Genomic DNA, 12,923 nt, shown 5'->3' on the forward strand with positions numbered 1-12,923 from the left:
TCAACCTGGTCCAGAGCTAGTCCCAGATACTGACCTCTTAAGTGGCTGATTAAGAGTGGGTTGTGTATTCCTTGAAGAGTTGAACATGACATTAGGTGGAGATGAAGTGGATGCCTGCATGGCCGTAAGGGGCACCCTTGGGTCCATTAGAAACATTGGTTGGCGTGCCACGAATGGCATAAGGGGATGACCGGTTGATTGCTGCCATATCCAGAAATGCTTGGTTGTGAAGGCTTGGCAGACATTACTTATCGCCTGTTATTGCCAATGTTATTGTTAACAATGGGAGAAGCAACACCAGGTAGACTCATCTGTGAAGTGACTCCGGCAGGTCCTAATCGGGCTGATCCAATGCGGGCCCTCAGCGGCAAATCTTTGCCTTGCTTTCTCCAGTTGGTCCCTATTGTTAACATTTTTAGGCTAAATAACAATGGCATGCAGTTAATGCAACATGATAATCCTGGTTTCAAGTCTTTAAAGGAAGGTCATATCTTAATTTATGATTTAATAAAATCGCAAGACATCACTTTCTCGTATTTGGACATGTAAAACAATTTCTTCAATTTGTCCAGGCTGCTTGTAAATTTTTCTTGATAGAGAGTGGCTTCGCCTTGTTTGTGGCGTTTTTGATCAACTTAGCGGTTGTTTCAGTATCGGGCACTGTCTGCTTAGCGGATAATCTTTCTAGTGATAATCAAGATCGTTGCAGTGACCTTAACCTCAATTCTGCTTCTTTCTTGCTTAAGGTCCAAACTAACGTCACATTAAAATTCATTATGAAAAAGTAAAATTAAGAAGCTAATATTCCTAATTAACAACAACAAAATCTATGATTTTGGTCTTTGCAGATCTTGAGATTTTGTGTTAGGACCCTTAATATTGAAAGCTTAGTTATTAATCTAATGACACTTAATCTTTATTATTGATGTTTCTTTCAGCATTTCTTGAATCTTAAGATGAAAAAATGGGTGAGTTTTTTTTTTTGATAAAAAAAAATTCGATGGTAAATAGGTTGTTTAATTTTTTATGTCAGGACAAGATATGCCATATTTAAAAAAAATTTGAAGATAGATAAATTGCTCAATCTTTCAGATTATGTCAAAATATATCGTATCTGATAACTTAAAACATATAATTACAATGCATTCGAAATGACTTCACAAGTAACCACCGATAAGACTCAAACTCAAGATCTTTTCATCAAATATAACAAACTTAATCGACTAAACTAATCACTTATCGGATAACTAAGTGCATTGCTATTACACCTAATCTTATTGTGTCCATCATTGGTGGATCACAAGGAGCCGGCAGACTAATCATCATTGCATCGGTCCTCAGAAAATAAGTAAGATTGACTTATATATATATATATATATATATATAAATATATATATATAAATATATATATATACACACCCACACGCACCCACACACATGCAATAATCCATGCTTTAAGCTACCTAGACTATTGTCATTTTCATAATGGATTTTGCAGATGATTCTTTCATTTGAGTTACCATTTGCTCTAATCCCACTTCTTAAATTCAGTAGCAGCCCAACACAAGAATTCCATAGTTGTGAGTAGTCTTCTTTAGTTTCTTTTTTCTCCTGTTTTCTTAAATTTTTAGCTCATCATGTCTTTGCTTGCAGATCATTGTAATTTCATGGATTTTAGGCCTTGGAATCATCGGCATCAAAGTCTATTATCTAACAACAGCCTTTGTAGATTGGTTGATTCACAATGATTTACCAAAAGTTGGAAACGTATTCATTGGAATCATTGTATTTCCTCTAATGGCAATCTACATCCTAATAGTCATTTATGTAACATTCCGAAAAGACACTGTTGAAACCTATGTCGAGCCTGAAAAGAATGGCCGAGAAGCTCAGGCTCGAATAGAAAGTGGGCTAGGCAAGCTTGATGAATGTTTGCAGGCTGACAATGTTCCTTCCAGACTGGATTTAGCTGACATCCCACTGTCACACGAGATGGCTTTTGTAACCTTTAGTTGTCAAAGCTATGTCTAATAGTTCCATTGAAGAATTTGTAATAAGGGATTAATTATGTCATCATTTTTTCCCTTTTTTCTTTCCGTTCTTGTTTATAATTTATAGTTTAAGTTAATGAATAGAGATGACATCTTGCTCATGTGTCTACTCACGCATATAGCAAACATGCAGTTCAACCCGTTCAGTATTTTTTTTTTTTTAATATTTGAGATTATAAAAAATTAAATACCAATCTATAAAGTTCAACATTCTATAATGAATTAAAAATTCAATACTCTAGTCTCTACCCTACCCATAGACTACAAACTACTATCAGGCCAACATTTTTTTTTGTTACATCATAAAGATAAAATTCTAATATAAATAAAGGAAGAAAAAAATCCGAAACAAAATCAAATCTTTAATACCTCCTCAAACGCCTTCTGACATTTTCATTTTTTGAAATGCTTTCCCTTTTTCCTTCCCCTTTCTCGAGTATTGACTTCAATTTCTTCAGAGTTCTTGTCTGTAATGCATCATTATATTATATATATGCTACTACTTGTTTACTAGCAACTATAAATGCTATGCTCAGATGGTAGAAACCATCGCAATTGCTCATTTATAAAGTTCAACAATGAAATAACAAATACATGATTCATCACTCTTCCCGCCTCACCAGTCACGAGCCCTATTTGACCATTTGTACTTGATCAGAGATGATCTACCGCGGAAAAAGAAAAAGATAAAAAAAAAAAAACATTTAACATGCAGGAAGAGTGTAAGCAGCAAGAAAAAACACAAATTAGATTCCATTCTCTTGGGACATTCTAAAATTTTTAAATAATTTATTATACAAAATTAATTGTGTTAATTAATCTCAAGAATTCATAATTAAAATGCTACCTTAATTGTATGACGTTACAAGCCCTAAAAATTGCTTCAGTTAAACTTCTATACATAGACGCTGGAAGATGCTTCCACCATTTGTCCAGGCTACCTGTTCTTTTCGAAGTAGAGAAAGTCAGCAACAACAGCAATGGAATTCAACCATAAAATCCAAATTTACACTCAGAGCCTTCCATTTCAACCTAGACCAGAGCTAGTCCCAGATACTGACCTCTTAAGTGAATGATTAAGAGTGGGTTGTGCATTCCCTGGGGAGTTGAACATGACATTAGGCGGAGATGAAGTGGATGACTGCATGGCCGTAAGGGGCACCCTTGGGCCCATTGGAAACATTGGATGGCGTGCCACAAATGGCATATGGGGATGTACCGGTTGATTGCTGCCATATCCAGAAATGCTTGGCTGTGAAGGCGAGGCAGACATTACCTGCTGCCTGTTGTTGCCAATGCTATTGTTAACCATGGGAGAAGCAACACCAGGTAGACTCATCTGTGAAGTGACTCCGGCAGGTCCAAGTCGAGCCGATACAATGTGGGCCCTCTCAGCAGCAAACCTTTGCCTTGCTTTCTCTACTTGATCACATTCTTTCATGAGTAAGGTCTCCACTTCTGCAAACTGCTTCAACTTCAGCTCCAATCTCTTCAACTGAGATACAGATTGAAAACAAGTTTATCTACAATACAAATGAAAGGCAAGACAAAATAGAATGTTTATGAGGTCCCAAGAATATGAATTTTCAACGGAAGCGCCAAACATCTAATCATTGCATCTTCCTACATCCACCACAATCACATGAAGTATATGTGGAAGAAACCTTAAAACAATGATAAAAGGTAGAAACTCATTGGGGACGCTAAAGGGGCACTGGCATCTCAATAAAGGGATTTGATACTCTTTAGTAGCCTCTGGTTTCTGAAAGCATGAACAGAAAACACACTTATCAATCTCCAGCCAGGGACTCCTGCTTTATCCATGAGTGTAACAGAAATGTGAGTCAAGAGCTAAAGAAAAATGTAAACTTCAACTTGAAGCAGCATAATGACATACACAATCTAGCTTTGAAGCAGGTCCTGACAAGTGTAGAACTTCTCAATGATTCTTTCCAATTTAAAACATATCTAAGTTTAGTTTATGGTCTCAAAAACAAAGGCTTGCACCTTCGGCTTTCCTATTGTTAACATTTTTTAGGCTAAATAACAATGGATGCGGTTAATGCATCATGACAAGTCTTCCTAGGCCTTGGTTTCGAGTCTTTAAAGGAAGGTCAACTATGCTTTCAGCCAACAATTTTTCACATATTGCTAGGAATATATAGCTAGAATAGCAAATGCACATGAAAAAAGACGAGAAAAATACCTGATGGTTTATGATATTAGCTGATAGCCTTTGAATTTCTCGTTCCTCGTGATCTGCAAACAGTTTTGCCTTCATAGCTGCAGCTGCGAGGCCAGCTTTAGCAGCAGCTTTAACTTTTTCTGCAGATAGTAGATGAACCTCTGTGTCATTTTGACCAAATGAACCGTGTATTGTCTTCTCCTCTGAAGTTTTTACACAAAAATTATCAAAAAATACATAAAACTAATATGTGAGAGAAAAGGAATGAAAATATAGTGAAAATAGTGACAGTTAAACTTATGGCCTACCTTTTTGATTAATAGAACCATGAAAACCTTCTCTAATATGTACACTCTCCATGTTCATCCTTCACAGTTCCAAATGGATCTTAATTAGTAAATTAACATGTGAAATTTTGATCAAAAAGCTTTAGGTTGGTCTAATACCATAAAAACAATGATATGTTCAATATTTAATTCATATAATCTTCATGAGTTGGATAGAAGCCATTAGGGGTACGCAATGATCCAGGGTCACCTATGGGCCACCCTAGACCAACAGTTTTGGATTGGTTTTAGGATGGTCTGAAATTTGATGGGCAGTCCATGGCTAAATATTTTAGGACCGACACTATTAGGGTGGTCCACAGTCCTAAGTCCTTACCCACAAACTCTGGACCCAAGGATTGGACCATAGGATCGGACTCTTAAGACTGACCTTTGTGTAACTCAGTTCTTATCATTTTTCTGTATCCTACAAATTTTCTTGTTAATTTATTTTTTTCTTATCGTAAGTCAATAAAAATGTAAATTATAATGTTTGAGTTTGAAGATTTTTCTTTGTAAACTTGTGGATATTTGCTGTTTAAATTTTGTAATATTTAATTGTAATATGAATTGTATGTGATTTTGTGAATTTGAATTACACAATTATAATTTTTATTGTGATGTTAGAAAGTTATTATTTAATTATATATTTAAAAAAAATTTTAAAATCTAAGATCGACCCAGGACCGCACCAGACCCAACCCAACCCTGCATGGGTGGTCCATGGTCATAGAGAGCGATGGATCAGTCCATGGTTAAAAATTTTCAATACCGAATGGTCCGCAATCCTAACTTTAGAACTGCCACCCAGACCATGCACACCCCCAGAAGCCATGATATGCCCATAAAAGTGATACTAAAGAAGAACCTCATCATAATAGCATTGAAGGTTTAGGAAACACAACGACATGCACTAACCTATTACCATGCCCTGAACCTTCCTTATGTACATCTTCAGACAATGCTGCCAAGGATGCATGGGCACAGGCAGCAGCAACTCTTGGTCCAACAGCAGATGCCAGAAAAGCAACCTAGAAAATTTTCAACTAGTTAGACCAATGCATGAAAAAGCTAGCAATACAATTAGATCCATCTTTGTTTAAAATTGTCATAACTATCTCTTGGGGCAATATTTCTCCTCTTGCATGGAACCTTAGAACCCATTAATGATAAAAAGAAATACTCAAAAATAAAGGGTGTCTAATTCAGGAAATTGTTAAGGCAGCAATTCAACCCTCATCAGCTTCTTTCATTTTTTTCTTTTGATCTCTTTACAATATTTCTCATCCCAACGTACCTGTTGCAGTAAGGAAATTATCTTTATATTTGGCTTTGATACAACACCAAAAAATTGTCTTAACACTCCACTATTTGACTGACCAAAAAGACAAAAAGATAATTCCAATATTAGCAGCATTTCCATCTTCCATATTTCTCTTGTGCAAAAAGATGGTTACCAGGATACCAGCAGAATACAAGAAAGTATCAAATTTAACAAACTTAAATTTGAGGCCATTATTAGAGAAATAAATAATAACTGATTTTATTCTCTCTCTCCACAGTGATATATTCACAATTATGAATCTCAAGTTACTAATAAATGAGTGTGAAAGAGCAATTAGGTGACTGAATAAACTAGTCAAGTACCATAGCCATAACTGGATTCCCAGAATTCGCAAAAGGAAGCCTTCTTTCAGAATCTGCATCTTGAAGGCTGGACCCTAAAAAGCATGCAAAGTTAGAAAAAGGATTTACAAACATAAAGTCTTCATTTCCATGGAGGGTAAAGACCCCAAGTAAATAAGAAACCTGGTAAACTCCCATTCATATTTGAGTGCAATCTTCCACGGCCATCTCCATTTGAAACAATTGCCGATTCGGGCATGCTTGGAACTTCCATGTTTTCCAATAGGCCATCCTCCATGGGTAGGCGTAGAAAATGAAGTATACATTGTGCCTTTGACTTAGTGCCAACATGCTCAGCTATTTCATTCCAGTTCTCATTGTAAATTTCCATTGCCTCAAGCAGTAGCAATGTTTCCTGATCACTCCAATTTTCTCCATCTAGGTCACCATAATCTTTTGTTGAATCTACCCTAACAAAATCTATGCTTGAAAGACCAGAAACAAATCTCCCATCATGGAAGCAATCAGAGCAAAGTAGTGTATCAACCTGTCAATCAGCCAATAATAGAAACAAATGAGCATAATTAACATCATGATTTAGGTAAACCGACATCTTGAAAGACAAAGTTTACTAATTCCATCAGCACTCCATGTTCATATGCAACTTTAACGTTTCAGACTCCAGGAACAGCACTTTAAACTTAGCTCCACAACAACTTAACAAAATTTAGCTCTTTTACACAGGAATCAAACCAGTGTTCACCTCATGATTCAATTTTCTGAATACTTTTAAGCAAGTAATCATGTTAAGATCTTTTCTAACTGATTTTCTTGATTTGAATGTCTTACTTTATATGCCTTATTTCCACAATCAATTATTACATCCAAAATACACCCCCAAAGTAACTTAAACTACTCACTGAAAGAGTTAATAGATGTTCAGATACCAAATCAAGTCATGCCAAGCACTCTCTGACTCAGCTTTCTAAACAACATCCAAGACTGAACTAGAATTAGTTACTAGAAATAAGTGCATGCTTTAGCAAGAAACTTTCTTGTCTACAAATGAGGATAGAAATCAATAGTTGTTCCCTTCCTGGCACCAAAACCAGGTAGAAAAGTACCTAGAATGCTCACATCGATTAAGAAATGTAACTTTCAGCAACTTTCATTTCATATAGATTAAAGCAATCATAGTATAAATTCATTTCTTTTGATGGATGAGATCAGATAGAACAACATTTCGGACAAAGCAAGTAGAACAGGTCCTAGTGTTCCTAACATTATGAAACTGCATCTAGAGATGGAATCACTAAGTTCCTTACCAAAAAAAAAAAAAAAAAATCAAATTCCAATAGAAAAATTCCCCAAAACTAAAATATTAACGTTTCACTAGCCCATTTACATTGTTGAAGGTATTGTCACGTCCTACTGATTTTAAAAAAGTATACATTGCCAGATAAGTAATCAAGATGACAGCATTTGAGCCCCAACCTAAGCGGCATGTGAGCTAAAGCAGTGAACATGCTGATATATTGAAGCCTGCCCAAAATCCTAAATCAAAAGCGTTTTCTCTAACAACATCTAGAAAGGTATTAATTTTTTCCCAAAATCCAAAAGAAAAAGACCATTAATAAAATACAGAGGAACCCATCCCCTCGTAGATGGTAATTCTGATTCTGATTCATATCATGCATGGCCGAGTGTTTGTTATGTTAAATGGTCCTAAGTCAATTTTTTTTCTGCAGTTCATTAAATTTTTAAGATAAAAATTGTACATATGCAGCAATAAATTGGTTAGATGATTAATGGAAAGAAGGATTATTAAGACTTACCATGAAAGAAATGAAGATTAACAGGGGCATAAGAGTCACATACCTCCTTCTGTGACTGATAATATGAAGTGGGAATAGGCTGAGAACAACAACTGCAATGGTTTTCAGATAAGCGCTCTCGTATTCTATTGTCCAAGTCAAAGAAATCATCATTATTACATGACAATGATGAATAAACATCAGCTGCCTTAAGCCTACATTTTGGCTTGTCAAATTTGATCAAACCATCAATAGACTTCAAAGCAGCTGATGGCACATGAACCTCACCATTTGGATCCTCCTTTAAGTAGCATCCACCATTCCATGACTCATGACTTGGAGCAGCTGCACAATAATTGATAATTCCCCAGTGATCAAGAAACCGAACAATTCGAGTTAAATCCTCATTATTTATACCATCTACCAACCCCTGGCAATCAGAAACTGTGATTCTCTTCTCTGGATTATCCATGTATCTGACAACAATGTGATTTCTACATTCCATATATCTTTCTGGCATATGTTCTGGTGATTTTCCAGAGAAAAAATGTGGCACAACTTGTCTTTCTAGTCGATGCACTGTGGCTGGTGAAAACCACTCTGCTTGCAAGGGAATCCCACGAACACAACCAAATATTAATACACAAATAAGAAGACAAACAAGTGCAAAGCGAGCAACAGAGGGCGCAAGATTTAGCTAAGAGGTTAACAAAAAGAATGTGTGGTAATATCTTGTTTGTACTCTTTAACCAACAGACATATCATGAAACTCGTATCATGTAAACGGAAACAACCTAAGTGTAAATTGCTTAACTTTTGTTTTAATTTAGATTCCATTTCTCGTCTGAACTAAATCAAGACCTTTCTTAAGAGTCCAATCAAACCAAGGTTTGCCCTAGGTAATAATCAAGTCACATACACAAAGGAACTTAAGTAAATACTTCCCCAAGACTTCTGCAGAAGTACATCTTAATACAAGCAAGTAAGCAAGAGTAGGTTCACTAGAAACATCCAAAGAAAGTCAAACCTTTCGAACTCTTCAATCCCACTAATATTAACAGTATTTAAAGAGATCATTCCCATGTAACACTAAGCATTATGGAAAGAAGTCCAAATTTCAACAAAACATCATAGAAACATCTAAATAAACTTAGTAAATTAACGTAAATAAGCTTAATCTAGTTATATATTTCATTTATTAGAAACTTGTGGAAATTAAACCTTCTTGTTATTTAAAATTTAGAGTTATTTCCAGAATATATTTCAGTTCGCCCTAGTCAGACTGGAAACTAAAACCAAGCAGAAGTTTAAAGAATAGAGATATTAAAAGGAGAGCAAAATTTAACCTGAATGCATCGGCAGGACATGAACCCTACTCCCAAACCTCTTAACAACACCACAGCCCTCCATTATAGGAGGAGGGGTAATCACATACTTCTCCGGATCAACAACGGGAGCTTCCAACGAAACCGCCTGTAACTGCCCATGTGAAACATTCTCCAAAACCGCCATCGCCACCTGCTGGTGCCCCTTACTATCCCCAACCAAACCCGCCCGTTCAGCCGCCACGATTGCCATAACGGAACCATGAGGACATTTCACCGTCCGCTTCACCACGGCGGGGAACTCCGAGATGCGAATTCCACCGTTTGTCAGGACCTCACTCTCGCTGGGCCCCGCTAAGGACGGATCCGTAAAGGCTCCAGCGGCGTCGTCCCCGGAGTTGTCACGGTGGTTATCGAGGTCGTCGTCGTTGTTGTTGTTCTTTTCGTCTTCTTCGTCTTCTTCTGGAACGACGTCGTTTTCTCCTTGGTGGTGTTTGGCTCTTCGCTCTCGCTTCCGCTTCTTCCATCGACCTCGACCATCTGTTAAAAAAAATTAATTTTATTTAAATCAGAGAAAAATGGAAATAGGCAATTTCGTAAATTTAATATAATTATTATTGGAGAGGGAAAATGGTAAAAAAAAAAAAAAAAGGAGGAGGAGAAATTGCCTGAAGGAGAAGCTGGCATTGGGTTTGAGTATTGAGAGGGGAATTTAGAGAGAGTGAAATGCGGAGAAATTGTGGGGTCGAATTGTCGGAAGGGAAGAGTCGGGGGAGACTGTGAGGGAGAGAGAAGAGGATAGGGCTTTTTTTCTTATTTTTCCTTTGTTTTTTTTTTTTTTCGTTTGCTCGGTTTCCTTCTCCCTCCGTGCCCTTCGACTTCGACCGCTTTCGTTTGGGGGGGTTTTGGTGAAACAGCTGTTAGTTTAGCTGATTCTATTTCTACCCCTTCCACAAAACTAACTAAAATTAAAAACAAAAACAGATTTTATTGTTTTCTCTTTTTTTTTTTGTTATTATATTTTCTTATTTTACATTTTATACCTCACTAACCTTTTACCATATTGGAAAAAAAAATTTACTTTTGATATAAGGAATTAAGAATCAATATTGAAAGGCATACATTATGACAGGGTAATTTGATATTGTTATGTGTTTTATATTTTATTTTTTAAAATTCTTGTTTTGTTTTTATTTTTAATTTATTAAATTTAAAAATATGTTTGGATAAAATATTTTTACTATAAAAATTAAAAACAAAAACATATAAGAGAAAATAGTTAAAGTTTTAACGTATTTAAGAGAAGACGTTCGATTCTGGTCAAAAGCAAAATTGTTAAACTATAGCAATATTGAAGCCGAACAAGTGAACAGTGTCTGTGCATAATAATACCAAATTATTAGAAAACACCATTTTTTTTTCAATCATTTTTAAAATTTTATTTTTAATTTTTAAAAACCAAAACAACTTACCAAACGTATTTTTATTTCTAATTTAAAAAAAAAAAAACTGAAAACAATAACAAAAATAAAAAACAAAAACGCTACCAAACGACCCCCAAATTATTTTAGGTTTAAGATTAAAATTTGACATTTGTATCATGGGTACAACTCAATAACTTTAAATAAAATTCATTGTTAATTATACGCAAGACTTGTTAATAAAATATTAAATTCATAATTAAATAATTTTTATTAATTTTAAATATAAATAAATAAAACTCATTAAGTTTATTCTTAAATTTTTTAATTAAAAATTATTAAATCAACAATGATAGATAAAAATGTGAATAATTAATTAAAAATAGTATTTATACAAAAAAAACTTTGATCATGGTGAAAATGTTTCATATTTCACAATAAAAATAAATATTCAAATAATATTAAATTTTCTTTAAATTATTTGAAAAATTGTACACTTGATTTATCAATTTATTAATGAAGTCAATTAATCAACTAATTCTATTTTTATTTTTATTTTATTATTGTTAATGGAGAATTTTATGCACAAAATTCTATAATGAGCTTCACTAAGTTCTCATCTAAAATCTTTGCCATTTCAACACTTTTTTAAAAGATTACCAAAAAAAAAAAAATTGCCCAATTCAACAATATAACAAAAAATAAAACTAAGTTTTTGTTTCAAGTTTAAAGATATTGTTTTCTTTTAGTTAGTCTTATGACTACGAGTGGAATGGAGTCTTGGCATGAGACCCAACTTGTAAGTATGTATCAACCTCATATTTCTATAGTATTTTATTTTATTTTTTAATTATGTCTATATAACACTAACAATATTTATAATTAAATATTAAATTTAACATATTTAATAATGTAAAATCAATTATAAAATAATGAAAACTATCTATATAAAAATAAAATAATGAAAACTATCTATATAAAAATTATGTATGAAATATATATTTAAAGTAAAAAAAAATGTATATGAGAAGATTTAATTTAAATATTTTTTATATAAATGCTACATATGTACGATTATTGTAGGAGTATATTATAGTTTTTTTATTATATTTAATAAACGTATTTTTAAATTATAAAAATATATATTTTAAAGATTTATTTTTGGTGCCTGGTATCTAAATTTTTCTTTTTTTTCTTTTCCTTTTTTTTTAATCTTTTTTCACATTTTCCTTTTTTTTCTTTTCTTAAAATTATTTAATGAATATTTTTTTTTTTTTGTGGACTCACTTGTTAAAGAGGATATGCCACGTGTTTTTTTACATATTTAATAAACAATTTTTTTATATTTTATCTTTTATAACTCTTTTGATATTAAAAATATATTACGTGTTAGGTTATTTGATTCTTTTTTCACCATTTTAATTGATTTTTTTTATTTTTCTTTTTATGTTTAATAAACTTTTTAAAAAATTATAAAATTTTTTACTATAGGGTCCGTTTTATATTATTGTTTAAAATATATTTTTTTATTTTTTAAAATTTGATCATTTAAAGAAAATTATATTCAAAGGTGTTGGTATCACATTCAAATTTAATTTTTTTGAACCTTTATTAAATAACATTTGCAGCCAATGTGTGATAATTTTTCTTGGACTTACTTGCCAAGTATGCCACATGCTTTTTTATTTTCTTTTTTTAAACATATTTAATAAAATAATGTTTTATATTTTAATTTTTTTGAAATTCGCTTGATATTAAGTATATGTCACTTGATTCCTTTGTTTTCAATTTTTTTATTTTTCTATTTGCTATTTTTTTCATTTTTTATTTAATAAATATTTTAAAAACATAATTTTGCCCCATTTTCAACGAAATTGCACTATATTATAAGGATCTTAAAAACTTAAAAGGACCAAAGGCTTGTCTGTCCATTCAGATTCGCTCCAATACTATATATAAATTATAAATAAATTTTATAAAATAAACTTGAGCTCTAACATCAACTCCTAGGTGTTTTTTTTTTTTAATTAATCTATCTCCAAGTTAAGCCGAACTCACAAATAGTTTTAATTTAACTGTTTATATTTATAATAACAATAACATTGATTTCAAATTATGAATGGACGCTTAAAAAGTAGTTCATAAAGTTATTTTTTAAAAATATTATTTAATAAG

At 33.0% G+C, this 12,923-nt stretch overlaps 2 protein-coding genes across 14 annotated transcripts; one reads left to right on the plus strand and one right to left on the minus strand.

The window, feature by feature from the left end:
* Positions 1-282: 282 nt before the first annotated feature.
* Positions 283-2,031, plus strand: LOC149520532 (metal transporter Nramp7.2-like). Its single transcript, XM_089746071.1, has 4 exons — positions 283-484; positions 598-746; positions 1,499-1,580; positions 1,679-2,031. The coding sequence occupies exons 1-4, from the start codon at positions 283-285 to the stop codon at positions 2,029-2,031; spliced, it is 786 nt and encodes a 261-aa protein (XP_089602197.1).
* A 204-nt stretch (positions 2,032-2,235) lies between these two features.
* Positions 2,236-10,258, minus strand: LOC111312273 (SWI/SNF complex subunit SWI3C-like). Of its 13 annotated transcripts, none has more exons than XR_016344034.1 (11): positions 9,996-10,253; positions 9,349-9,867; positions 8,067-8,602; positions 6,372-6,735; positions 6,210-6,283; positions 5,481-5,593; positions 4,545-4,603; positions 4,258-4,439; positions 3,113-3,546; positions 2,899-2,992; positions 2,236-2,716 (listed from the first exon to the last, which is right to left on the minus strand). XR_016344034.1 is itself a non-coding variant. In XM_089764671.1 (11 exons), the coding sequence occupies exons 1-11, from the start codon at positions 10,012-10,014 to the stop codon at positions 2,506-2,508; spliced, it is 2,412 nt and encodes an 803-aa protein (XP_089620797.1). In that variant the 5' UTR covers positions 10,015-10,247; the 3' UTR covers positions 2,236-2,505. The 13 variants fall into 13 exon arrangements, 9 of the variants coding, with proteins under 9 accessions (XP_089620797.1, XP_089620794.1, XP_089620792.1 ...); XR_016344035.1 differs by having other exon boundaries at positions 2,236-2,518; positions 9,996-10,246; XM_089764671.1 differs by having other exon boundaries at positions 2,236-2,518; positions 2,899-2,997; positions 9,996-10,247.
* Positions 10,259-12,923: the final 2,665 nt, after the last annotated feature.

Source organism: Durio zibethinus, chromosome 1 (assembly GCF_047325235.1).
Source record: "Durio zibethinus cultivar Kanyao isolate XHJ-2024 chromosome 1, ASM4732523v1, whole genome shotgun sequence".
NCBI classification, from domain to species: domain Eukaryota; kingdom Viridiplantae; phylum Streptophyta; class Magnoliopsida; order Malvales; family Malvaceae; genus Durio; species Durio zibethinus.

What these genes read in the sequence shown, in the direction of transcription:
- LOC149520532 (XM_089746071.1), top strand. Translation starts at nt 283, where the DNA reads ATGGGAGAAGCAACACCAGGTAGACTCATCTGTGAAGTGACTCCGGCA. An exon ending in CTGCTTCTTTCTTGCTTAAG is followed by an intron (nt 747 to 1,498) that starts GTCCAAACTAAC and finishes TGGATTTTGCAG; the next exon opens with ATGATTCTTTCATTTGAGTT. An exon ending in AACACAAGAATTCCATAGTT is followed by an intron (nt 1,581 to 1,678) that starts GTGAGTAGTCTT and finishes CATGGATTTTAG; the next exon opens with GCCTTGGAATCATCGGCATC.
- LOC111312273 (XM_089764666.1), bottom strand. An exon ending in TGTCCTGCCGATGCATTCAG is followed by an intron (nt 8,603 to 9,348) that starts GTTAAATTTTGC and finishes CCTTGCAAGCAG; the next exon opens with AGTGGTTTTCACCAGCCACA. An exon ending in ATTATCAGTCACAGAAGGAG is followed by an intron (nt 6,736 to 8,066) that starts GTATGTGACTCT and finishes GCTGATTGACAG; the next exon opens with GTTGATACACTACTTTGCTC.